The sequence below is a fragment of the Myotis myotis genome, unplaced genomic scaffold (assembly GCF_014108235.1).
Source record: "Myotis myotis isolate mMyoMyo1 unplaced genomic scaffold, mMyoMyo1.p scaffold_m19_p_18, whole genome shotgun sequence".
NCBI lineage: Eukaryota > Metazoa > Chordata > Mammalia > Chiroptera > Vespertilionidae > Myotis > Myotis myotis.
In genome coordinates this window covers 20,922,193-20,949,790 of record NW_023416322.1, presented here as the reverse complement: position 1 = coordinate 20,949,790, position 27,598 = coordinate 20,922,193, and the positions used below count along the sequence as shown (strand labels likewise).

General features: G+C 41.0%; 3 protein-coding genes across 10 annotated transcripts in view; 1 reads left to right on the top strand and 2 right to left on the bottom strand.

The window, feature by feature from the left end:
• The window catches only part of LOC118673677 (torsin-1A-interacting protein 2-like), a 30,985-nt gene extending 9,805 nt beyond the window's left edge, over window positions 1-21,180 (bottom strand). Inside the window, exons 1-3 of one of the 4 annotated variants that reach the window (XM_036344826.1) lie at window positions 21,059-21,171; window positions 3,177-3,298; window positions 1,776-1,965 (exon numbers count right to left, since the gene is read on the bottom strand). In XM_036344826.1, the coding sequence (XP_036200719.1) occupies window positions 1,776-1,809 (34 nt within the window). In that variant the 5' untranslated portion in view covers window positions 1,810-1,965; window positions 3,177-3,298; window positions 21,059-21,171. Of the gene's footprint in view, window positions 1-1,775; window positions 1,966-3,176; window positions 3,299-9,630; window positions 9,769-21,058 lie in introns of those variants that run through there. The other 3 variants (XM_036344824.1, XM_036344825.1, XM_036344823.1) reach the window with 3 other exon arrangements.
• Window positions 7,211-9,631, bottom strand: LOC118673678 (torsin-1A-interacting protein 2). Its single transcript, XM_036344827.1, has one exon. It carries the CDS (start codon window positions 9,147-9,149, stop codon window positions 8,754-8,756), a length of 396 nt encoding a protein of 131 aa, XP_036200720.1. The 5' UTR covers window positions 9,150-9,631; the 3' UTR covers window positions 7,211-8,753.
• Window positions 21,181-25,337: 4,157 nt separating the features above from the next.
• TOR1AIP1 (torsin 1A interacting protein 1) overlaps window positions 25,338-27,598 on the top strand; it is a 29,667-nt gene continuing 27,406 nt past the window's right edge. For 2 of the 5 annotated variants that reach the window (XM_036344923.1, XM_036344921.1), the window contains exon 1: window positions 25,339-26,235. In XM_036344923.1, the coding sequence (XP_036200816.1) occupies window positions 25,749-26,235 (487 nt within the window). In that variant the 5' untranslated portion in view covers window positions 25,339-25,748. Of the gene's footprint in view, window positions 26,236-27,598 lie in introns of all 5 variants that reach the window. The other 3 variants (XM_036344922.1, XM_036344919.1, XM_036344920.1) reach the window with 3 other exon arrangements.

The window sequence follows — 27,598 nt, the reverse complement described above, 5'->3', positions numbered from 1 at the left end:
GGGCTCGATCCCCAGTGTGGGGCGTGCGGGAGGCAGTCGATCGGTGATTCTCTCTCATCAATGATGTTTCTCTCTCTTTCCTTCTTCCTCCTTCTCTGAAATCAATAAAAATTATTTTTTTAAAAATTATGCCTCAGAAATATAATCAGTAAAACCCAGAATGGGGGACATTCCAAGGGGCAAGACTCTGCTTCTTTTAGTAATAGCAAGAAATAAAAATAAATGGCAAGAAAAGAAAATGAGGGGTGACGTATTGATTAAGAGAGACTTCAGAGACAGATCAACCAAATGCAGTCTGCGAACGACACTGTTTTAATCCAGTGTCAAAGAAATCAGTTGTTAGAGAAATATTTATGAGATAATTAGAAAGTCTGAATGCCAGATATTTGATGATACTAAGAAATTTTTATTCATCTTTTACAACAGTAAAGGTATTGCAATAATGTTTTGAAAAAAGAATCCTTATCTTAGAGATAAGTATTCAAGAATTTATAGCTAGAATTATATGTCTAGAATTTGCTTCAGTTTAATGACCTGGGGGAAGGGAGAAGAGAGGGAGCACAGATGAAGCCATATGCTGACAGCAGATGAAGCTGTGCGATGGCTACAAGGGGTTCATTTCATGTCTCTCTACTTCTATGTTTGAAATTTTCTATAATAAAACTTTAAAAAGTTAAGCAATCCAAAAGATAGATCATTCAAATGCATTGTGTGCCCCACTGTAAAGAGAGAGAAAAAAAACACTCAACTGTTCCTTAGAGAACTGGGTAAATGTGAATACTCACTGGATACGTGATGATATTAAGAAAAAACAATTTATTTTTTATTTTATTTTATTTTATTATTATTTTTTTTATATATTTTATTGATTTTTTACAGAGAGGAAGGGAGAGAGATAGAGAGTTAGAAACATCGATGAGAGAGAAACATCGATCAGCTGCCTCCTGCACACCCCCCACTGGGGATGTGCCCGCAACCCAGGTACATGCCCTTGACCGGAATCGAACCTGGGACCCTTCAGTCCGCAGGCCGACGCTCTATCCACTGAGCCAAACCGGTTTCGGCCATTTTTTAGATGTGATAATGCTATTTTGGTTATGGTTCTTTAAAATCTATTTTTAAGAGAAAACACTTTCTACAAATAAAACGATGTAATGTCTTATATTCACATTTAAATATTCCATAGCAGGATACAAGTTCAGCATTATGTAGGCAATACTTGAAGTTAGCTGTTAAGTACATGGGGGTTCATTATACAGTTCTACTTTTATGTTTTTAAAAAAACATCCTTTATAAAAGATTTAAATAAATATACCCATCTTCTCTTCTGCAAAATCTACCTCATATTTTGCCTATTTTGTGTACCCTCTATATATACATAAGTAGGGTGGATTTAAATTTCATCTTTCCCTATAATAAAAGACCCCCTCTAAATATATAGCACGTCTCTGTTTTCTTAATTTTTAAAAACATCTTGATTTTTTAAATAAATAACAATTTGTCTACACTCTTTTTAAAGAGCCATTGCATTTTTCCAATACTATAGGTTTCAACGACTGGAGTCTCTAAAACATTAATCTTACTTAAAATTAAGGTCTGATATTTTGGTAAAATTTAGTAAATATGAAAGGATAAGAATAACCAGAGCAAATTAATCAATGACATTAACTTCTTTTTACTTCCGAACTTCAGGCAGGTTTGTCATCAGAGGTTTTCTCTCAGCCCAGCCCTGGTTTCCTGCAGCACCAACCCCAGTGCTGCACAACCCGCCTTACCCTTCGGCGGGTCCCCAGGTCCTCTGTCTGCCATGGTTGTGTTCTCTCTCTTCAGACCTTGGGGTTCTTTTTGTTAGTGTCTGATTTTCCTTGTGAAGAAGTCTTGTTTTCTTCTTGTCCCAAGTCCCAACAGACTCATGCTTCCCGTGGACCCAGGAAACAAGGCATATGTACAGTCACTAAAATAAAACTGGAAAAAAAAAATTTAAAATGACTCTTTAGTCATCCATGGGAGAAATGCCAATTTCAGCTTTACTTATTAAATCTGTTTAGTTTGATAGTATTTCCTCTCTGAAACGTTTTTTAGTGAAGATAAGAATATTTTCTGCCTTTCTCGAGGATCACATTCCACAGGCTAGACTACAAATAGAAAAAAGCTTCAGATTCTTAACTTTGAATACTCTCCCAGTACATTCCAGTGTGGCTGAAAGGATATGAAAACGTTAAGACCAAGTGACCAGAATCTTAAAGAGAATATCTATGCAATTGAAATGAAAAGTCATTCTAAGAGTAGAAATTTAAGTCACTGCTGAATTACTCATTGCCGATTTCCGTTATGTCTTCAATTTCTGTCCCATATACATTTCTCAGAGTTTGCCTGTCAGAAGCTTAGCCTTCGCAAATAACAATGCACAGGGGCTACCTGCAAACTGAGACAGCTGCCTTGAAGTTTGGAGAAGAGAATGTCCATCAGCATATGAATGCATAAAAATGTGGTACATACATACTATGGAGTACTACCCAGCCATAAAAGAGGATGAAATCTTGCCATTTGTGACAACATGGATAGATCTAAGTGAAGTATGTCAGACAGAGAAAGACAAATGCCATATGATTTCGCTCATGTGGAATCTGAAAAAACAACACAACAACAAATAAAAGAACAAACAAAACAAAACAAAACTCATAGTACAGGGCCGATTGGTAATTCCCAGAGGGGAATGGGGTCAATTGTATGGTGAAGGATGGTAACGAGACTTTTGGTGGTGATCACTTTGCAGTATATACAGATGCCAAATTATAATGTTGTAACCTGGAACTTTTGTAATGTTATATACCAAGTTTGACTCAATAAAAAAAATATATATGTGAAGGAGCCTTGTAAAGTGTTTTGAGAGGCTAGTCAACTAGCCGTCTTTGTATCTTTCTCACAGCACAATTTTGTAAAATTTAATTTTACTCCCAAATGCCTACCTAGCACAGTGCCTGGTATAGAATTTTCAATCCATATTTTAATTGAAAATAATATGAATGAAGAGTGGTGCTACTTATAAACTGGAAGGGAAGGGAGGAGTTAGGGACAGGGCTCCTTTCTGCTGGTGCAGATGTATGAACTGTGGTGATAAAAAAAAAAAAAAAAAAGAAAACAGGTCAGTGTCTCCTGGGGGAAGAAGTACTCACTGGAAAAGGGCATGAGAAGACACTTTGGGGTCCAGAAAGTACTTCAGGTCTTTATTGAGGTGGTGGTTACAATCAGTTGTCATCAAATGAAAAATCTGTACATTTTGTTGTACGTAGAGTATCTTCAATAAAAGTTATAACACAATGCTTTCAAAATGTATTACTTGGAAACAAAATGTATTACTAGGTTCCAGCCAACAAACAACCTGCAAAGGAGCCGTCACAAGTATTTCTATCATCTCACGAATGCTCAGTATACACCTTTCTTGTCTCAAGGCACTTGCCATTCCGAAGCCCATTGCATTCGGACCCTTTAACGTATCATCCTCGCATGTTCATAGCTGAAGTGGTATTCCCTCAAGGCTGCAAGTTAGAAGTGGCACAAACATGGTTTCCTGACACAGCCTCAAAGAAGTCACATGCTGGGGTACCTGGGAGATCTGGAGGCCACTATTCCAGAAGCAGGTCAATCTTTTGAATGTGTCCAATCCATATACTAGGAAGTGTGCGCATTAGGAACCCCTGGACTGCATCATGGAAGTGAGGCAGAGCCTTGTCCTGATGGAAATAGGGATGTTGGAGCCTTTCTGCAACTATAGGAAAAAGTCCAAAAGACACCTTTAAAGGGATCTTTCCCAAAAACAAACTGAGGAAGACCCCATGTACCTATATGGCATAAAAACATTTACATTTAGTGAAATCCTTTCAAGTTCAATCATGAAATGTTGGTTTTCGGTGCCCCCTCTGTGGAGGAGGTGATTTATTTTTCCACGTAAGTAAAAATGAGGCTCATTGCGGGCGGTTATCTCCACTCCCCTGTGACCCTGAAATCTGCAGCAAAACTTGGGTCACTTTGCTATAACTGTTTCCAGGAAGGACTGAGACTGGTTAAAGCAGTCAGGTTTTATTCTCCATTTATGGAGAACACACCAGATGGCAGAATGAGGAATGCCTTTCCTTGATTTCGATATCCTGGGACTTCTCCAAAGAGGTACACAAATTTGCTTCACTGCTTCCTCTGCAGATGTGGCTCCTCTTTGTGCTCACCTCCTTGTACCAATGGCAATGCCGTGACAACCTGGGATGTGTTCCCTGTCTGGTACACAGAATGACTTAAGTAACACAAGCAAGTTTAGCAGACTCCAACATACAAAGTTAAATGTTGCAAGGGGAACTCTATAAGCTGATGCATATTACAGATTTATGTATAAATTTATAACTAATAAAAATTTGAAAGTATCCAATTCTTTGTATTGCTCTGTCCATTAAGTAGATATAAAATTAAAAATTAAATGCATGAATAGAAAGGATAGACATCGACTTCCATTTAATGCTTGCTTCTGCAGAGGGAAGGACAAGAATAGGCTGAGGCCTTAACCAGTTTGGCTCAGTGGATAGAGCGTTAGCCTGCGGATTCAAGGGTACCAGGTTCGATTCCCGTCAAGGGCATGTACCTTGGTTGCAGGCACATCCCCAGTAGGGAGTGTGCAGGAGGTAGCTGATCAATGTTTCTCTCTCATCGATGTTTCTAACTCTATCCCTCTCCCTTCCTCTCTGTAAGAAATCAAGAAAATATATATTTTTTTAAAAGAATAGGCTGAGAGCAAGGACAGGAGGCAACTGTATCTATAAAGTATCTTTTAAAAGAAGGAACAGAGGTAAATGTGGCAAAATGTTCATGGGATCTGGATACATAGCTAAATGTTATTTTCTGTACTTTTCTGTATGTTGGATGTAATGAATAATTTTTTAATAAGTAATAAAATAAAACGTTCGCTTCTGTGGGGGAAAGAATAGAAAGAAAAGGCCTGTGATAGTAACTCTGAACCCACAGAGAATGAACTTACAGTCCAGAGTCACCATTCAACCACAGTCTCCCATACATTTTGGGAGGAGACAGGACAAGGAAAAGCTGCTGGGAAACAGTAGGACCTCACCCAACTGCCACTCCATTCTGAAAACTTCTAGTTTGGCCCTGGGGACCAGGCAGGAGTTGGGGAGGGGTTAGAGACCTGGAGGAGACGTGCAGAAGAGGGAAGAGGCAGGTATCAGAAAGCACAGGTGTCTGCAACACCAAGAGCTGAATATTTCTTTTAAAAAGAAGAGGGAAATTAGAAGTTTAGCAGCTGAGAAGGACGTAAGAGAATCCTTCAATCCAGGATAGGAGTTTCGACATAAATGCCATCGTATCAAAGGTATGACAGTGCCCAATAAGTGTATATCTATTATTCTATTTTTATATGCTCCTTTTAATGAAGGATGCCATTTATGCTCTAGACATAAAAAGTAGCAGATAACGTGGTCCTCAAACAATTTACAATCCTGCTATGGAGACAAGTAACAAAATATACACAACGACAATAACAGCTAACATTTATTGAGCATGTTCTTTGGGCCAGGCAGCCTTCAAAGCACTTTATGTATTAACTTATTTAATCTTCACAACAATTTTATGATGTATGGACCATGATTATGCCTTCTCTTTTCCAGATGAAGTGGATACAGAAGTTAAATCGCCCAAGGTCATTCCATAGTCAGAATTCGAGGACAAGCCCAGATCAGCCGGCTGCAAGGCCATCATGTGTCCTCTATAAACTGTTACCAAGTTGTGTTCTCGAGATCCCATGGCAACTCAGGGCTGCTGGAGGGACTTGAAGAGCTGGAAGGGGTATGACTCACTTCACTTTGACAGGTATCTATAACATGCTGACAGCCACATACTCTTTGAATGCCATAGAGTTCTTTTTTTGCCTGGGCTTGCCTGGGGTTCCTTCTCCTATGGCTTAGAGATAAATCTTAACAGTCATCCACAACCCAGGACAGCTTTCTTTTGATGACACATTTTCTTCCCCGTCTGCCCAGGCATGTTTCCATTAACCTTCCACTCCCAGGTCTGCCATAAAATAACAGGTAATTATAAAAGTCATTTTTAAAGTGGCCACCATTATGTGTACGTAGTATTATCAACCCGTTCACAGTATGGAGGTAGAGATGGATATGGCTCACATAATCCAAAACAGTGGATAACTCTCCACATCATTTGTCATGAAAATGAATTTTAGGAACATACTTATACTTTGAAATGCATTATTCATAACTCTGAAATGGAGTCCTCTAGAATGATCTATAGTATTTTAAACCAAGCGTAGTCATACTGAAATGACCTAAGCTGAAGAGCTACAAAGCTTTCTAAATTTTCTCCCTTGCTCAGTGTTATGAACTCTGCCACACGATGTTATTTCTGAGCGAACCATGTAACTGGTATGTGATAATCATGTCTGAAGGCAAAGTATCCTACTTAAGGTAAATTAAAATTAATATTTTTTATTCCTTCCTTTTGCCCATATACTCACATGGCTTATAATGAAACCATACAGAACTGTTTGTGAGGGTTGCTACAATGGTGCAATCATTTTAATTTGTGAGAAATGTGTGACTGAGTTGTAACCTGAAATATCAAGTGACCTTCAGTCTGACGGGAAATCTCTCTATGTCACCAGCAAAGTACAATTACCTATCACTACCTTGTTGCACAATGAGCACTCCATTCCCATCTTTTTAAGCCAGATAACTGGACACCCTGGATATGTTGCTATTGTATGTCTCCAGGTATGGCCCACAGAGCACCTACCTACACAAGGCTCCTAAGGCACGACTTATAAAATGCAGATTCCTGGGCCCTGTGAGCAACCTAAGGAATCAAGATTTCTGTAAGATCGAGAAATTCGAGAGAGAAAATTCGCAATTTTTGACAAGTTCACCCAGATATTGATTTGAAAATCAATGGCATAAATCGGTTTAATTTGTCTTTACTACGAAAAGGAGAGATTGGTTAAAACAAAAGACCTCGTCTCTATTTTGCTGATAATTAGAATTGCACATATGTAGAGGGTTTCTGAAAAAATGTAGAGCAATAATATTGATCATAACACCATCCTCAAAAGCAATACCTCAAAGTAAATGTTCACTTTCTGGAGTGAGCTTTAGGATAGCGAAGGAGTTCTTAATCAAGGCATAATGATAAACTACTAATCTTCACTCAGTTTAGCAGTCCACACAGTTTATTCAGCAATATAACAGGAGAGAACTTCCACCAAGATAGACATAAGGCAGATACAGGAGAGGTCTCTGGGGTACATTCTTTATACAGACGAACAAACAGCTCAGGTTTCACAACATGTGGCAGGCATGAGTTCCTGCATGAAAACAGCCATTCATTCCCCAACTGCTTCCTTCCTCAAAGAGCCCTCATTTTATTAGGGGAGACAATGTGCCCTGCCCAGGCACTGCCAACTCCATTCTCCTTGGCCTGGCTTCCCAAGCGCCTGTTTTAACCAGTACCTTCTAATGAGATGTAAGGAGAAATTGGTGAGGGACTGTTGGGAAAGATTTCCTTTCCAAGTAAGACAGAGTCTTCAAAGGAGAAAGCTTTCGCTCCCTGCTTCCAAATGGGACTGAAATGCATAGAACAGCAACAAGCCACACTGTAATCACTGAGGACACTAAGAGGACAAAAGCTAATGCGATAAGGATCCCAGAGGGGAAAAACAGAGAGGACCTGGGACCCTGAGAACATTGTTGAGTTTGCTACACAAGCAATGGGTTATCTAGCATCTTAAGTGGAATTTTAAACTTATCCCATGGCCTCTGAGATGTTCCAACAGGTTTTTCTAAATTTCTCATGAACAAGTGAAGGCCAGAATGTGGCTAACACCCAGCAAGACCGTCTTGGTTTGAAGATGCTTCCCTTAGACTATTCCTACTATTATGGAGTCAAGCTGGAGACCTCTTTTTGTAGACTATCTCATACACAGGCACTTTTCCATTTCCTGGCAGGACATTCTAAGTTCAGTCACCACAAAGACAGGACAGTCTTTGTTTATGTAGAGCCAAGTAAGTATAGACAGTGGCATTTCTGCATGTTTTTGTGTAACCTATGTAGGTGTTACCCAATAGGATGTGGTTTCTCTGTCAGTGACCAGTTATCTATAATATCAAAGCCACACTAAGGCCAAATAGAGCCAATTATGAATAAATGATTATATATGAATAAATTATATATACAATCAGAAGGGGTGGAATTTAGAACAATATAATTTCTTATTAAAATGTCTAGTTCTTTTACTGAAATAATCTAGAACAGCGGTTGCCAACCTTTTGGCCCTTACAGACCACCAGTGAGGCGACCGCTGATCTAGAAGCCAGCTACAATGAAGATGCTTTCCCACAGAAGTTATCACTAGAAATATCATCATGGTATACAAAGTATGGGGCTCCTCCAGGACTACCTTGTCCTCTGTCAGTAGTTAGGCTGTGGAGCTTTTCAGGAGGGTAAGCTAATTCCAAAGCACAGGGAACACGAAATGCTCTGGCTCCAGATGAACAGCCGGCTGGAATACTGACTAAATTCATGCCGAACAGACTAGGTGTAGACCATGGGAGCAGACCCAGCAAGTTCAGCCGTTCCCCGAAGTAGTGACAGTCTGAATTAGATATAAAAGGCGTCATTTTTCCATCTTCCTTGAGTTACTAGCACAAAACTCTCTAGAATCTCCATGATTGTGACTCTTTAAGAAGTTATTTGCTTTGGCCAAGTTTTTTGTTTAAGGTTGTGTCTGTTCTAGCCAAGATTAACTGTAATGCTGGGTTAAAACCAGCTAGTCTAGAGTCATGTATCCTTTTTCTAACCAGCGGAGGACCCAGAAGAAATGGGTGGCAAGCTTTTTCAAAGGTCCACCTGGTAAGATTTTGGGGAGCCCATTCAAGTGGGAAAGACCAAGGAAGGACAAGGCTTCTGTTAGCAGGATTATCAGGATAACACTCAGGGCAATAATCAGCCCTGTTGATACGGTCTAAGAATACTTGGTAACATTCATTTTCAATAAGTTCAGTTTGGTACAACCAGTGGCCTAGTTCTAAACTAGGAAACCACTGTTGTCCACAGTCAGGGCAATGTGAATTATCTGAGAACATCTGGTCCTCCAGCGATAACACAGAAAGCAATGTAACAGTAAGAGACAACAATGACAAAGGGAGATACCCAAATAGCCAGTCCTATCACAGGTTTGGTTTAGCAATTTCTCAGTCCAACCAATACTACTTAGAGAGTTAAATCTGGCTTGCACTTACGTGCAATTCTTCAAGATTTCGTTGTCTATGTTTCACTCAATTACAACTCAGCGAACAATCCAGTCTATAATGTTCTCAGTCACTTGCTAGGAGCACAGATCACAGAATAGCCCCTTCAAATTCCAGTTTCTCAAGAAAAGCTAGAACTCTGGTCTAAATTAGTTATTTTTTCTTGTGTGTTAATCAGCTGATGATCTCATGCAGAGGCATTTGGCTTACTCTGCTTTGCTGGTTAGCTATTGTGTCTGCTTGGTCAGAGAGAGGAGCTGACAGATCCAATGGGTCTTTGTGGGCGCTGGCACTCTTGCCGTTGTGATACACGTACCCAAGTCTTAAGGTCTTGGCACTTTACAGCGATGTAGGGGGTCAGGAAAACCTGGGAGAGTCCTCTTGAGCGTGGATCCAATGAAGTCTTTCTTGGGAGGACCTTAATCAGGACCCGTCAGGGAAGTAGCTGATGCTGAGCTGGTTGGAGGGTCTGGGAATGCTTCACATACCTGTAAATGATAACACTTCAGACGACTCATAATGGGTTTTCAGTTGCTCACAATATTATTAGGAACATGCATTGGGAAATCATTTGAGTCAATCAAGATGGATGAGAATTGTCTCACAGGTTTCCCCATACAATTTCATCTAGGCTCAAACTAATTTATCTGTTGGGAGTTATTCCTATACTTATTTTGGCACTAGGAAGGGTTTTGGTTCATTTAAGATTTGTAATAGCTTCATTTTTTAAAGACTGTTTCATATTTTTTACTTCTTTTAAATTTTGGGAATAATAAGGTCTGCATAATCACATTTAACCTGGTAGAACTTTGAGATTTCTTGTATATCTCTTTTGTGAAATAGATGCCATATATGGTATTCCCAATAATGGTTGGGAGAACATTAAGGATGACAGTCTTTCTATAATAGACTTCAATCCATTCAAGAAAAAGCTTACAAAATTATTCAATAATATTCTTAATAGCGAACAATAGGAAGTTGGATGAAATCCTTTTGAAGGCTGGGAAAGAAACCAAAAGAGGCAATGCCCACATCTATTTTTATAGGTTTGTGCACAGTGTAAGTTTAAGAAGGCAAGTAAGGCCTAGTTCTGAGCAATGGTCCTGGGCTATTCTTAGAAAACATATAGTAATTCAGTTGGATTTGCAGATACTACCATGATCTCTGTAATCCTTCATAGCATGAATAGAACAAGTAGATGAGGTGGGGTAGCAGGATGTATTGGACAACCAGAGAATCACCTAGGGTGCCACAGGCCATCAGAGGACAATGTATACCCCGACTTTCTCCGGTGTTAGTGAATTTTGAGGCTGGATGCTATGAGGGCACTAAGGCAAGTTTAATGCCATAGGGGGCCAATATTTTGATAGAAGCCCCAGATGAGGTGCAGAAAACATCAGTGTAGATATATTGATGTGCTTTTTGAAGTCAGGTAATAATGTACAGTTGAGAACAGAGTGAACAGATGGTAAGATTTCTAACTCAACCTTTATGGTGACAACAGGGCAGAATGGATTTTCCTGGGGGTCTACTGACAAGAGCCAAAGTCAAAGTTTCAGTTGTGGTACTGGGAAATCTTGGGTGTCTAGTACATGGAACATGTTCTTGATGATGAACACACATGATTATGGAGTTTAACTTAGGACTTAGCAGTAAAGTTATATGACCGACATAGAAAAGATATAGAATTTTGGATTTTTAGAGTGAAAAGGGAAAGTGCAATTAACACCACAAGATGCTCTTTCACACCCACCAGACTGGCAATAATTAACAAGTTTGACAATGGGAACTCTGTAGACTCTAGACCAGTGGTTCTCAACCTTCCTAATGCTGCGACCCTTTAATACAGTTCCTCATGTTGTGGTGACCCCAATTTCATTGTTACAAAATGAACATAATTAAAGCATAGTGATTAATCACAAAAATAATCTGTAATTATATATGTGTTTTCTGATGGTCTTAGGCAACCCCTGTGAAAGGGTCGTTCGACCCACAAAAGGGTCGCGACCCACACGTTGAGAACTGCTGCTCTAGACAAAACCATCCCTACCCAAGGACATCTCCATTGGCTGGGTCGAGAGGAAGCCCTAATGCTCCAAAAGCTCAGAGTAAATCTACCCTCACCCCAACCTTCATTTCTCCAACTTCAACAGTCAAGCAAGCACTAGAGTTCCAAGTATTCCTGAATCAAGAGAATACTAGTGTTCCATATGCCCCTCTCCTGGTCCCTTACACTATGGGCAAGAGTCAAAGTGGGCCCCAAAGCACTAAGTGCTTAGAATAAGATCACCTAATACCAGCCTCCTCACTCATTCCTCAGCCTTATCACTGCTGGAAGAGTGAAGAGGGCCTCCAAAAATGTTCCCAGCAAGATTCTCAAACTCTACCCCCAACCTCAAACTCACAGCTTCACTACCATCATCTGCCTGAAAGCATCAAGACCAACCAATCTCACCATACCTTATCTTTTTATGTCATCACCACATGAAGCCCAGAGCTTCCTGGTTGCAGTTCATCCCCTTAGTCTCTAACCCCATGACTCTAAGAGCAGTGAGATAGCATTCCCTCGCCTTGCTTTATTCATTTTTCCCCCATAAACATGTACCATTTTGATATATTAAATATTTTAGTTATTAACCCCTACTAAAATACAGACTAGGACTTTTTTGTCTTTTTGTTTACTGCTGTACATGCCCAATAAACATTTCTTGAATGAATAAATAGCAACTTGAATTTTATACCCTGACAAAAGGAGTATAAATTAATTCAACTACTTTCAGAATTAAGTTGGCATTATTTAGTAAAGACGAAGATTTGCATTCCCTCTAATTCAGTAATTCCACTCTTAGCTTTTATAACCTAGAGAAATTTCACATGTGCATTTAAAAAATTAATAAAAATATTTATTCATGGTAGTATTGTATATAGTAGCAAAATAACAGTCAAAATGTCCATGAACAGTAGAATGGATAAATAAATTGAAGTGCTGCCATACAATGAAATACTATTTGTAGATGAAAACTCAAGAATGTAGTATTGAGCTGAAAAGTAAAAAGCAAGTAGCAGAATACACACACACACATAGTTTCCATTTACATAAAGTTTCAATATATTGTTTAGGAATAAATATGCAATAAAGTTAAAAAGAAAAAGATAAGCTCAAGGATAATTATTACCTTTAATGGGAGAGGGAGGGGATGCAATCATAGTTTTTTTTTCCCTCCACTGAATCATAAATCCTAATAGTTTACATAATCTCTATTCAATCTTTTATCATTTAAAAAAAAAAAAAGGATAGAGTGGAAATAGCAATGGACCAAAAACGATTAATAGACAACCAAACTGTCACATTGTGGACAAGAAGAGCTGCAGCAGTTACTCTGCTTAGAGGAAAAGTGGGTGAAAAGAGGAGTCCCTCAGAAGGATCTGGATCTTTGTTTTTCTCATAAAATTGTAAGCAACTATCTTACAAATAGGGTAAACAGGCTTACCCTAATGTTAGTATGGAAAAGAAAGTTTATCTTGTCATACTCCATAAAGACATGCATGTTTGCAGGGAGGATATTATCTCATAGGGTGTCTTTGTGCAAGTTAGAAAAAGGCACCCTCAATCCAGGCAAAAGGCAGTCAAGAGAATCTCACTTTGCCAGGTATTTAACAGTTACCCTGTCTGTGTACTTAGTAACTATTGTTATAATAATACTTAGTAACAATAGTTAACACTTATTGAGTATCACTATCTGTTCTAAGCACTTTACATGTATTAACTCATGTAATTTTTACAATAATTCATTTGAAGAAACAGAAAGGTTGAGCCACTTGTCCAAGGTTACACGGGTCATAGAATTAATTGGTATCTGAATCCAGGCGGACTGGTTCCAGAGCCTGTACTCTTAGCCACTAGGAAATATCACCTTTCTGAAGCAGTGGCAGTTGAGCTTAGAACGCCTTCTTCATAAACTATGTGCAAATTTAAAAGGATCCTCTTCAGTGGTGTGTGTATAGATTGAGGTGGACGTGGGGGAAAATTCTCTCATAATTTTCCTCTTCCACACAAAAAGGTTGAGGATAGGTTTCAGGGAATCCTGAACCCCCTGGAATTACATATAAATTTCTTTATGTATACATACACATTTTTTCAGGAAAGAGAGTACAATGGGGCCTTGACTTACGAGTGTCCCGACTAACGAGTTTTTCGAGATACGAGCCGTCTCTCGGCCGATTTTTTGCTTTGAGTTGCGAGCTAAAATTCGGGTTACGAGCCAGCTTCAGATACCCCACCGCTAGTTGAGATACGAGATTTGACATACGAGTAATTTGAGTTACAAGCTCCGTCACGGAACGAATTAAACTCGTAAGTCAAGGCCCCACTGTACTTTTAGACTCCCAAAGGAATCTGAAATGGTTCAGAACCATTCGGTGTTGCTTCCTTCCTCAACTCTATTAGCTTAAGTCAAAAGCAGTTGATTAAGGTTAATATATGATTACTGTCAGGCTTGTAGAAATGCTGAAAAATACCTAGAGAACCAACATTACTCTACTGATTACTAAACATAATTGTTTAAATTAAGGAAACCACCATGTACTAGGCCCAATGTCAAGTTCTATGGATATCGAGAGAAAAATCTTACAGGACTTTTAGATGAACACAAAATCTAGACTGGAAGCAAATTTTAGGTAAAGGCTAAGGGCTTTTATATGGATATCAAAAGATCGCCTGTAGAGATCCTATGAAATTCAGGAAGGCCCACAAAAGAAGCTGAATGCCTTTATTTTCAAACAAACCTAACCAACAACAGTGGGCAAAAAAACAAACTTTAAAGAGCTTTTCTGCCGCACATATACTACATAAAAGAAAAACACAGATCAGGTTTGTTTGTTGTTGTTGTTTTTGTGACAACTCAAATAAATTTAAGAGTCTTCCTGATACTTTATTAGATCAGAAAATAGCTCTTTAATGTGCTAGAAAATAGAAAATGCAGATTTATTTAAACCACTGAAATTCACATACACTAATGATGGCAGCTTAATACATATTAAATAATTATCTTCTCTAAAAATTCTGACTATAGACAAATACCATTCCCTTGTTCTTTTTGGTGGTAGGATAATATAAATTTCAGAATGAATCAGGACTGGGTGACTTCTCTAGGCAAATATATTCTTTAGACTTTGGTCTCAGCCAACTCCTCATATGCTATATAAAATCAAAAGATAGGCACACAGAAAAAATTTAAATGCTTTAAACCATCTTGAGTTTCCATTTTGAATATTTTTTCCACAGAAAGGCTAATGAGTAATCAAAACTGTTTTGTTTTGTTTTTTTTTTGTACAAGACAGTTTCTCTAAGTTTCAGAAACTCTAAAGTGAAATATTTGGAGTTTCATATTTCACTAGTTTGGAATTTAGATAATGGGAGATTAAGGAGTATTTTAAAAAGGGAATCAATTACTCTTCTTTGTAATTCACACAAACTAAATTACTTGTTAAAAATATGTCATGAAAATAAATGCTCCTGCAAAAAGTCTTTAGCCTAAGTTTTGTGACGCACTACTTTTAAAAATTGGCAAAGTCTTGAGGTCACCAAGAGAAGGCACATGGATGACAATCTTCAGCACTATTTCGTACACACACTGTTCCCTCTTACGGAGAACAGATAAGCCAAAGGAAAAATATGATCCTGACCTTGACAACAGCTGCAGATGATTCTCCCCTCACCCCAGGAACTGATAAAACAGGTGTGTGTGTCCATGGCTAGCATACCATAAAGGGGAACACTGGCTTGGAAATGAACTGGTACACTGTAATCCACCTTGCCCTAATGGCCTAAAAGTCCAGGGTTCAAGTTATCTGCAGTTTTTATTTAAAACACCGCCAGGTCAACCTTTTATTAATATGCAGCTTTCAACAGTGGGACCTAGTGCCAAGCTTAGGTATTTCTATACTTGTACCAGCTATTTGTGTCTAGTTTCTACGTCTTGCCCACTTCCTCTCACCATATCCACTGTCATAATATGCCAGTAATATTACTTTAACAATTTTCCAGGTACTATATATTTTTTCTGAGTACAGAAAGCCTTCCTTTCCTTCTTACCCTGCTTACTCCCTCCCAACTCCCCTGACTTGCACCTCAGGTTTAGGTTGACCAGTAGAAACAAAAAGCAATGCACAAAGAATCAAAGAGTTTGCTAAGATTTTCGACAGTGGGAAGCATAACTGATTCCCAGTTTTAGCTCAACTCCCCTAATCACCTTTAGTGCCTACATTACACCAACACATTGTCATTAAATTTTTTTATTTTCAACTATAGTCATGCGCCACATAATGACGTTTAGGTCAATGATGGACTGCATATTAGGACCACATATAGGCCTGTGGTCCTATAAGTTTATAATAAAGCTGAAAAATTCCTATCGCCTACTGGCATTGTAGACATCATGCCCAGCACATGTTTGTGGTGATACTGCTATAAAAAACCCAACGGCACTGCCAAATGTATAAATGTACAGCACATACAGTATGTACAGTACATAATACTATACTACTGGTTTATGTATTTACTACACTACACTTTTTATCTTTAGAGTGTACTCTTTCTACTTATAAGAAAATAAGTTTGCTGTAAAACATCTCGTTAAATCCTTTTCCCTTGTGCTTGATTTAATCTTAGGTTGTTTTGTGCAGGAACATGTTATAAGGGGTTGTAGCCTAGAAACAATAGGCTAAACCATGTAGCCTAGGTGTGTAGCAGGTGTAGATTTGTGTAAGTGCGCTCCATGATATTAACACGACAAAACTGCCTAATGACATATTTCTCAGAACGTATTCATGTCATTAAGTGGTGCATGACTGTAATTTTAAACATTGCAAAAATAGAGCGGAATTTCCTTATACCTTTATCCAGTTTCTCCTAAAGTCAACATTTCATAAAATTAAAGTACAATTAGTTTTTAAAAAAAGAAATTAGCATTATTATAATGTTTACAATTACACTGGTATAATGGTACAATTAACTAAACTACAGACTGCTTAAATTTCACCAATTTCTCCACTACTGTCCTTTTCTTGCTCCAGGTCCTACTCCAGGATCCGACATTCCATTTAGTTGTTAATTCTCCTGGGTCTGAAATTTGAATTTCTCGATTTTCACTTGTCTTTTGTGGCCTTTCCTGATGTTTGTAACCTTGAGACTTTGGAAAGTACTGGTCAGTTATCCCTCAATTTGGTTTTGTATAATGTTTCCTCATAATTAGAAAAAGGTTATGCTTTTTTTTTTTTTAGAATAACACCACAGAAATAAGAAGGTGTCCTTCTAATTGTATCTTATCACTGGGTTCCTGATGTCCACAGGAGATGTTAATCTCAATCAGTTGGTGAACATAGTATCTCCACTATTAAGTTACATTTTTCCTTTGTACCTAATAATTATCTTGGGGGAGATACTTTAAGACTAAACAGATATCCTGATTTTCCTCAAACTTCCACCCACCAGCATCACAGGTAATTACAGTATTGTTTGTCTAGTGGTAAGCTTCTTTTTCATGCTTCCCATATTTATTCATTGGAATTCTTCTGTAAAAATGAGTTATCCCTTTTCCCCTATTTATTTATCTGTTATGTTAGTATGAACTCATGGATACTTTATTCTATGCATTAAAATCCAATATTATCATTTTCATTTTGTTGCTCAAATTGTTCCAGCATTGCCATGAGGAGCTCCTTCAAGTTGGCTCCTAAATCCTTTCAATAAGCCCTCAAACTTTTTTTGAGCATTTCCTTAATTTCAAGCACCACAAGGTGTTTTGGTCTGATCTTATATTTCCTCTGCCCCACCCCTGGAATCATCTACTCCAAAAAAATCCTGGTTCCTTTCATGGGAGGACAGTGTTTAAAAACCAAGAAGTGGACACTGGCTGGTGGTTAGAGTATTGGCTCCAGCACCGAAGAAGTCTCGGGCTTGATTCCCAGTCAAAGGGGTCAAGGGCGCATACCAGGGTTGCAGGTTTGATCCTCAGCCCAGCTGGAATATATTCAGTCTCTTTCTTTTCTTTTTTTCTTTTCTTTTCTTTTTTCGTTTCCTTTTCCCTTTCCTTTTTCTTTCCTTTCCCTTTTCCTTTCTTCCTCTCTCTCTCTCTCTCTCTCTCTCTCTCTCTCTCTCTCTCTCTCTCTCTCTCTCTCTCTCTCTCTCTTTCTCTTTCTCCCTCCCTGTCTCCCTGTCTCCCTTCCACTCTCTAAAAAAAAAAATCCTCAGGTGAGAATTAACAACAAAAAGAAAAACCAAGAGTTGTAAGCTCAATGCTACTGTGCTTTCACTGCCAGGCCAACAATCTGGACAACCAGCATTAATATTTGCTTCCTCACTAAACTCATCAGCTGGAAATTATCAGCAGCACTTGGGAGCTTGTTAGAAATACAAATTCCTGGGCCCCACCCCAGACCTACCAGACCGGAGTCTTTGAAGGTCTGGCGCAGGAGATTGTGTTTTAACAGGTTCACCCGATGATTTACGAAACACTGCTTTAAAGTAGAAAAGTTAGTTTCCTTTTACTATAAACTCTATATTTACTTTACTATGTTTATCTCTAATAAGTAAAGGGAAAACTCATATTTTTACTGCCACATCTAATAAAACTATAGGTGAATGCCTCATTTGTTAAGGTGCTAAACACTTCCCTAGTCTTATTTTCCTATAAAAATGTGGTGGTCACAGTGGTAGTATAAAGCACTAATACTGTTACTTTTATACAAAGAAGGTGTGTCAGCCCCAGTCAACTCCTGCCTGTATGTTTGACCTACCAGCCACACAGTGAATGTGCAAATATAAACCCTCGCAGTGCTGTCCTCTGCAGTCAGACTGCCTGGGCCTGAATGACTGGCTCCAGCACCGGCCTGCTGAACTCTCCTCCAGGCCTTGGTTTTCTTAACCACGAAATGGAATCACACTACCAGATGGAAGAGGCACTGTGAAGGGAAGAGATGATGTGCAGCACTTAGCACTATGGGGCACAAAAGAAGTCCTCAAAAACTTTATTATTATTTGCATTATTAGGTAAAAGTGCAACTAGAGCAGTGGTTCTCAACCTTCCTAATGCCTCGACCCTTTAATACAGTTCCTCATATTGTGGTGACCCCCAATTTCATTGTTACAAATTGAACATAATTAAAGCATAGCGATTAATCACAAAACCAATATGTAATTATATATGTGTTTTCCGATGGTCTTAGGCAACCCCTGTGAAAGGGTCGTTCGACCCCCAAAGGGGTCGTGACCCAGAGATTGAGAACCGCTGAACTAGAGGTTTCATTTTTGGGAACACGGAAGCAGGGGAAATTGTGCTTAAAAAGTCCTGCTGTATTTTCACTAGTAGATCAGAATAAAGGCAGAACCAGAGAGCTTTATTTATAGAATTAAAACACAAAGCCCTCCGAAGTTAACAAACCAATGTTTTAAATTTGACTTTTTATAAAAATGTTATGACATTTACATTAAGTATACCTATGGCCAAGGGCTAAAGGAGAGGATAAAAAATTAAAACAATTTGATCTGTTGAGGTAGTGGAATTATGGGTGAATTTTCTTCCCTTCTACTTTATCAAAATCATGTGCCAGCAACTCCTTTACTATCAGTAAAGAGGAAAGTACCCCAATTAATAATAACAGTTTCCATTTATTGAGTCTAAAGATCCCATTCAGTATTCTAAATAACTCTACAAATTCCACTTTACAGGGGAGGAGATGGACTTTGAGTGATAACGCAGCCTGCCCGGGGCACACAGTGATAGAACAGGAATTCAACTCAGCTCTGACTCCAAAGTCTACGCTCAGAACCAGGGTTGAGGACATCCTTCTTTATTCACAAATGCTGGATGTGCCGTGCAAAAGCAAGATCAAGTATAATCGCTGTTTTGAAGCACTTCTTGTGTGACAAAGGTGTAGTCATAAGATGTAGAATAGTAATAAAATGTTAACACAATTAAAATTCTAAATGAAAAACAGCATAAAGGAGACAAGGCATCCCTGAGTATACTTTTCTTCAGAAAACTCAACTGGTGCTTCCAAGAAATGTGGATTTCCAAGGAATACAGTTTAAGACGACCTCTTAGGCAAAAACAAATTATATGTACAAGACAACACATTATTAAAATACCCTAAAATTCTCAAATAATTAACTAAAGTCTTAAGTTACTTTACTTGAGAATTCTACAAGCTCTCAGACTAGTATTATCATCTCTACACTCAGAGGGAAAATAAGTGAAATAGAGCGTCAATGAGTCACTCATGGCTTCGTGACAACCAGCGCGAACCTGGTTATCAGGTGTGGACTCTGACTCAGCCCACTCAGCATTACTGAGAGGCTCTCCAAGTTTTCACAGCAAGTGCCAGTTTTCCAAATTGTTCCAACCCCCACTCAGGCTTCCGAGAACATTTTTAGTTCCTCCACCATAAAGTTCCTACGTAAATGATTTTCCACTAGCCATTTATGTACTAATCGTCTGCTGAACGGCCACAGCCCTAATTCTTAAAAAAGAGACAAGGATGCCCTAACCGGTTTGGCTCAGTGGATAGAGCGTGGGCCTGCGGACTGAAAAGTCCCAGGTTCGATTCCGGTCAAGGGCATGTACCTTGGTTGTGGGCACATCCCCAGTGGGAGGTGTGCAGGAGGCAGCTGATCCATGTGTCTGTCTCATCGATGTTTCTAACTCTATCCCTCTCCCTTCCTCTCTGTAAAAAATCAATAAAATACATTTTTTTAAAAAAAAGAGACAAGGAGCGCCCTACAGTTGCTCAGTGGTTAGACCGTCAGCCCTCGGATTCCATTCAGGTCTAGGGCTCCTACCTCGGGTGCAGACTTGATCCCAGCCTGGTCCGGGCGCCTGCGGCAGGCAACCAACCAATGTGTCTCTCTCACATCCATGTTTCTCTTTCTCTCTCTCTCTTCCCCTCCCTTCCGCTCTCTCTAAAAATCAATGGGGAAAATATCCTCAGGTGAGGACTAATGAGGAGGGAGGGAGAGAGGGAGAGGGGGAGGGAGGGAGGGAGGGAGAGGGGGAGGGAGGGAGGGAGGGAGGGAGAGAGAGAGAGGATCTCTCATACAGATCCAGAATAAAATGTTTTAAAGCCTAAAGGCAGGTAAAACTGAAACCAAAAAAAAATAAGTTGAATCGGGTTAAGGTCACTCACTTCTGTGTTTGTGTATAAAGTCTAACACAAAATGGAGAGCACTAGACACTTCCCCGGAGGAGAGAAGAAAGGGGCAAACCTCGCTGGCTGCGAAATACAATTGGGAGAACATAATGCGTAAGCAAAATGGTAATTGTAGGATCTTCCTAAAACTTCAAACTCTGCCCTTATTAGCACCCCTAAGGCTACAAAAAGGTGGGTGGGGATGGCTGTCCAACAAGGATTAAGGTGAAAAATGAGGCGCCCTGCTAGGCTGTGAGTACAGGGAGTCGCCGTCCTGCTCAGGTGGAGTTCCGGTTTACGTTTGAGCCATAAGGAATTCTGGTCTCAAAGTCCAAACCAAACATTTGTCGTCGTCCCCCGCCCCCACCTTATCCTGTTTAGTATTTAAGATTGTTTCTTTTTTTACTCCAAAACAAAAATACTCCCTATCTGCTTCGTTTTAAGATTTGTGCCGTATGCAGGTGGGGGTGGGGAAGGATCGTTTCTGAAAGATCTTTCAAAAAGACATCGGATCAAATGTTAAAACATGGAAAAGTTGTATACGCATTTTATTTACTTACAAATTCTGGCGGAGTTTTAAATCGTCCGTGGTCAATGCCAGGGGGGCCCTTCCGGTGTTCTGGTCCACGAAACCCGGCTGCACCCCTCGGACGCGGCCGCCGCCGGAGAGAATGACGCCCAGTCCCCGGCCACGTGACGGTGACCTGTGCTGGGAGGGGAGCGCCCGCGGAATGCTGGGACTGGTAGTCGCCCTGCCCCTCCCTCACAGTCTGCAGCCCCTCCCTCACTACCCCCCCCCCCCCCGCCTCCGCCCCCTCTACCGCGCCGCGAGCCACCAGCACCAGACAGTGGTGAGTGCGCGCGATGGAAGCACAGATGTCCCCGAGCCTCGTGCTGCGACATGACAGGGAAGGCGGGCGTCTCTGCCAGACGACCCTACCCTCACAAGGATCCTAAATGCACAGGCTGTTGGGACCACGCAGCCAGCACAGTGAGAGGCACTGCACCAGTCAGACATTAACTCGGTTTGCTCATGTCCAATGGGGTGGTTGTGAGTAAAGAGCTAATGAGGTAACAGTGTCTGCTAAATGACAGCAGCAAACGAATAAGAAAAGCTACTATTTTCATCTATTAACTTTATAAATGTGAAAATTGAAAAATGGAAAGCAATTTGCCCAAGAACACATAATCAATCAGGGGCAAGGTCAAGTACAGCTGATGGAACAGAAGTTTGAACTGTGCGGTTCAATGGTACTGAGATTTTTTTCCCAATAAACATGTAGTCTGCTCTCCCTACAAGAGTTTGGACCCCGCAGATTCAACCACCGCAAGTGGAAAACAGGACTTTCCATCCGGGATTGGGAATCCGGGGCAGGCATAAGACCAGCTGTATACATTGTTCCATGCCATTTTATATAATGACCTTGCCCATGCCTGGATTTTGGTGTGGGGAGTGGTCCTGCAACCAATCCCCCTCGAATATGGAGGGACGACTGAAGTTCTGTTTTTTCAACGGGCTGGTGTCAGGGCCCCTAGCCCCCACCTTGTTCAAGGGCTAACTGTAAGTCTAAAATTCCTGTTCCTGACCTACACCAATTCAAGACAACATAGAAGAAATCTGCTCACTGATCTCACTTCCCTGTGCCTCATTTTCCTCAAAACACTAACACACTATTTTACTTATTTTTATTTTTATCTGACTTCCAAAGAATATAAATTCCAAGTAGACATGGGAGGGTTGTCTTTTGGTCTATTCTTCTACTGCTGTATCCCCGCCACCATCTGGCTAGTACACAGAGGCCCAAATACTTTTTAGATTAATGATTCTTCATCGAACAGTGAACTTAACTAAGTTTAAATTTTCTTAACTTCAGCATAACATTTCCAGCTAGACATTTTCATTTGTATTAACAATCTTTAAAATATTTTGTCTATCACTTGCGAGAATGGGGAATAAATGAAACCAGCTACTGTCTTTAATTTCCTTCCTCTTATTTTTAATATTTTAATCATTACTTCCTTATTAAAAATAACAATGTTGCCTCTTTCTACTAAGATATAACCCCAAAGTCATTTGTCTAGCTGAGCACAAATGTGAATGGATTGATAGATTTTTTTCCTCAGTATATAACTGGATTTCTGCTTACCCTAAACAAAATTCATATACAAAAATTCTTATTTTAAAATGTTTCATTTTTATTTTTTGATATATTTTTTATTGATTTCAGAGAGGAAGGAAGAGGGGAAGAGTGATAGAAACATCAGTGATGAGAATCATTGATCAGCTGCCTCCTGTACTGCACACCCCTTACTGGAGATCAAGTCTGCAATCCAGGCATGTGCCCCTGACTAGAATCAAACCCAGGACCCTTTAGTTCACAGGCTGACGCTCTATCCACTGAGCCAAACTAGTTAGGGCAAAATGTTTCGTTTTAAATAGCTGCTTTATTTAGAAATCCAGTGTCAAGAACACTAGATGTCTAGACCTAGCACTAACAGCTAAGTATATACATTAATGCCGGTCATTTAATCTCAATTGTAATTTTTGTATATGCCTTCCCTAATTAATGGCAAATTCCCTAGGGATAAAGAATATACTCATTAACTTAATTCATATATTTATTAAATATCTATTATGTGCCAACATAGATGTTTAATAAATATATGAATTAATGAGTACAGGGGTGGGCATTAGGTTGAATTCAACCACCTCAGGAGGCAGTGAGGCTACCCAAACAGGTCAATGAAATTTGTTTACTGATTTTCAAGAACTATAAGAATGTCCAAATAATGGCCAGCAATTTGAGCGCTTATAAGAGCGTACCTAAGTGCACTGCCCCATTGTGACATACTTTTGAGTTAATGAAACTATTAATAACCTGAATGTCTTTTATATGAACTGTAAACCTACTTTTGCCCACCCCTGTATGTTATAATCATGTCTTGTCTTGCCTGTCTTTTCCTTTGAGTCACAGAATTACTCTACATATTTAAAATTCCCAAAGTAATTTTCTAACATCCAGAGCTCATGCCTCCTCTTGGTGTCAGTGGCCCAATTCACTTCTAGTTTTGGCTATGAATCTACTGTCTCTGTAATGTCACCTGCTTTGGACACCCCTGTAGCTTGGAAAACATCTACAGCAGAATATCTGGTTTGCCTAGGCTTTAACTTTACCTCACAGTTATGATGAAAGTTGGTATTTGTAAGGTTGCTAGGTGTGGGAGGCAGGTATGGCAGAGCTAGGATTATGTATTCTTATTACTTAGATGAAGTACGGAAAATCCTAAGCAAATACGTGTTAATGTTAGTTACCATGCCTCTGATTTTAAGATTCTCGTGATTCATATTTTTATATGAAGCCATTCCTAAAACTTCACAAGCATTCTTAATTATAAAATAACACATTGATTTGATTAGCCAATAATATGTAGAGCCTCTTGTCCTTTCTTTTTTAATATTTTCCCCAAACCTAAGTTTTACAAGTCTGTATCCAAGTTTCTATATAGTTACCTGTCCTGGTAAATGTGATAGAGGCTTTTATTGTATGCATTAATGTTCATAATATGAACATTGTATATTAATAGCATAAAGTTTTATATCCTTTAATAACTGCATTACAGAACTTTTACTATTATAGCTTAATGAGTAATATAATAGGCACCTTATGCAGAAAGTATTACTTAAAACAAAAGCCAGGTATTGACCAAGCATTTTGTTGGAAAAGAAGTCCCACAAGTTTTCCAAACATACTAAATCAAGCTGACAAGGGAGAATATGCTTCTAATTTGCCCTTTAAAGATTTTTTTTTTAAAGTTAGCATCTGCCTTGTGCCTGTTTCTCCAGTTTCTTTGGCTATATTGTATATAGCAAACAAAGCTAAGCTACACTAACAGGCTAAAACTTCCCTCTCTAACGCATGCAACTCCTTGTGTCTGTGACGAAATATATGGCCCATTAGTGAAAACATAGAACATGTTAAGATTTTATTATAATGAAATTTGTGCCCAGTTTGAACAAATGAGTTGCTCAAAATCATTCTAAGGTGATTTAAAATACTGGAAAAAAATAAACACCTTCGAAATTTTCAGGATCACTCAATTTTTAAAATCTATACACTGAATCCTCCAAGAGGAGGATTTTGAAGTGTATATTTTGAAGGTAACAATCTTTTAATTTTTCAGACTTTACACTAACTTAATTCCCCTCCCCCAAGTGTATATAAATTTGGTTACATATTTGTAATTATCTACATCCATAAGTATGGTATACCGATATGAAACTAACAGTGCTTTTTATTCAGTAAACTAAACACAGGAATCCCCAAATCAAATGCAGTATCATCGAGTCATGCCCAGCATCAAAGTAAAAATAACAGATCACAAGTTAAAGTTACAGCTGTCTTTAATCCATGTATTCGTTCATTTCTTTCCCTGTCCATAATACAGCACCCAGGCTCAGAACGGCGCTGCTGGAAGAGCTTCCCAGGAATGACATGTGCTGTGCGTTCACTTCACTGGTGGAAACCCACCGTCGTGTGCCTGTCGTTCCCATTTCTACACTCAACAGGTGACTTACAATTTAAAACCGGGTAAATGCTCTCATCAAGAGCCTGAAACCAAATTCTTCTCCAAGGAAAGTTGACACCTGCAAAAGTATCTTTATCATCACCACTCCTGCCTGCTAGGGGCATTTGCAGGCATGGCTAAGGCGGGTCAAAAAGGTTGCAGGAAAAGTGCGCAACAGCCGGGGGGGGGGGGGGGGGCGCGACATTTCTCCATCCCGTCTCCTCCGCTTTCCCACACTCGCTACCGGCTGCCAGCGCGGGCGTCTCCGCGCGCCGGCAACAGTTGCCACGAGCAGCTGGGCTTAGGGCACGCCATTTGCCCAGCCGGTTGTCCCTTCTGCATCGTCCCCTCCCTCTCTCCTCCAAGGCCGAGGACAGCGAAGGCCGCCTCCCTCTTCTCCTCCTCTTTGGTGCCTGCAGCCAAGAGGCGGGAGTGACCCACAGCAGCTGACCCAGCAGGGCACTGCCTCTCGCACAGCCCTCGCCCTCGGACACACCATGGGCCCAGAGGCGGGTTTGCAGCACAGCAGCGACGACGCAGGCGGCAGCCCCGGCGACTCGCAACTGCCTCCCTGACCACCGCGACCACCGCCCGGCACCCCGAAAAGCCATCGTCACCAACGGCAGGTGAACTCAGGGCCCCCAAACCATCTAGGGGCGATAGACGCAAGCTACGACAACAACTATGGCGGGCGACGGGCGGCGGGCGGAGTCGGTGATTGAAGGATGGGGGCTGCACGTGACACCCCGGGCCCCCCTGCGGGAGGGAAGGCGCCGGCTCGCCCCTGAACGGGGCGGCGGCAGTGACGCACCTGCGCACGGAACTCCGTCGCCGTCACGCCACGCCCGGCGGGAAGTGAGGTTCTCGGAAGAGCCGCCGGAAGTGTACGGCGACTTCGAGCCCCCGGTGGCCAAAGATAGATCTCCGATGGGAAAACGAATCCAGCTCAAGGAGTTCCGGCCCCATGCTACGAAAGAGGAAGTGAGAGAGCGCGCCTACAACCTTCGGTCTCAGCCCCGGAGGCAGCCGCGACTCCAGGAAGCCGTGGAGATGAGAACGCGAAGGGCTGCGCGCCTCCAGCAGGAGAACTCACAGCAGCCTCCGCCACAGCCGGTGATGGTCCGGAGACGGTTACGGGACTCGCATTCCTCTGAAGGTGAGGCGGACGGAGGTAACAGTCCCGCAAGTCCGACAGCGAGTGCGGGAGGGAGGCAGGGCGGGCGGGCTGTCCCTGCCGAGCTCATTCATCCCCGCACGGGCGCATCCCCGCCCCGGCTCCCGTGGCTCCTCCGCCCGGGTGAAGTGGGTCCTCTCGTCCCGCCCACCCCGACCGCAGGGGGGAAAGAGGCACAGGCTGGAGGACGAGAGGCAGTCGCGCGGGGCAACGAGCAGAGCCGGGAAGCCCTGGGCACCCGTTTAGGGGTGTCGGGATTGCCTCTTTCCGCACGTCTTCACGAGGGACGGCGAGCCGGCCGGCTGGCGGGACTTCGGATCGCCCCAGACTCTGTTTCACTTCGGTTTCCTCTAGCCGGCGGCTGTTTCTGCTAAAGCCGCTTATAGTTCCTCCTTTCATACTCAGAGGCCGAAAGTTCCCAGCTGCGGATTACGGTTCTAACTAACTCAACTCCCAGTCTTTTCCCTGCACTGTCCACGTGAGGGACGAGGGAGGGGATCTGTGAGTAGTCGGTGCATTGATTTGAGACCCCGCCCAGATCCGTACACCGAGGTGGGGTCGGCCAGTCATCTTGAACTGGAAGCCCTCTGGGTCTGGTGGACTGGAGCCGATTGCTCTTTCTCGTGTGGTGGTCTGTGCCCAACATTCGCCACTCTGGGGGCCCTCATTGTAATCCCAACGATTACGTAGTAGTAGCCCGACAAATGGGCCAGAAGGATGCTGACAAAGTTAGTGTATCGTTTTACATGAGTCACAGGCGAATCAACACCTTGCCCCCAGGCCCCCTCCTAGCGGAGTCACAGGTGATGTTTCATGTTAACCCACGTAAGGCACCGATGAGGTAAGAAGCCGGGGGTCTGGATCACAATGGGATTACATACTTAGACCATTGATAGATATGAAGAGGACGTGGATTTTCAGCCTAGAGTAGAGGAATAGGCTGCCCGTTTACCTGATGACATATGAAGTGCTGACGCATTTGAAGATGTGTTCATTTTGGAAACTTTATGTTAAAGATATGTAAATTACTATAGGGTGTAGTCACTCGAGACAGTTGTTCCTATGGGAAGTCATACAGGAATTAATAAATAATAATAATACAAGAATGGACTCTGTTTCTGGTACTCACAACTGCAAACCTACTTTTGCTCCTCCCCGTGTGTTCCTGAAGACAGAGATCCTATCATATATGTTTGATAGTGCTTCTGTATCTCCTTCAATGTCTGGAAGAATGCTTTGCACACCTTTATTTAACAAGACCTGTTAAATTGTATGGACTCTTCTACAGAGTCTAATGCAGCTGTGTCAGTTAATATTTTTAACACATAAAGGATGTGCCTCTATTTAAGTACATCTATAA

Excerpts from the sequence above, each read along its gene's own strand:
- LOC118673678 (XM_036344827.1), bottom strand. The coding sequence starts at position 9,149 with ATGTTCTCAGATAATTCACATTGCCCTGACTGTGGACAACAGTGGTTT.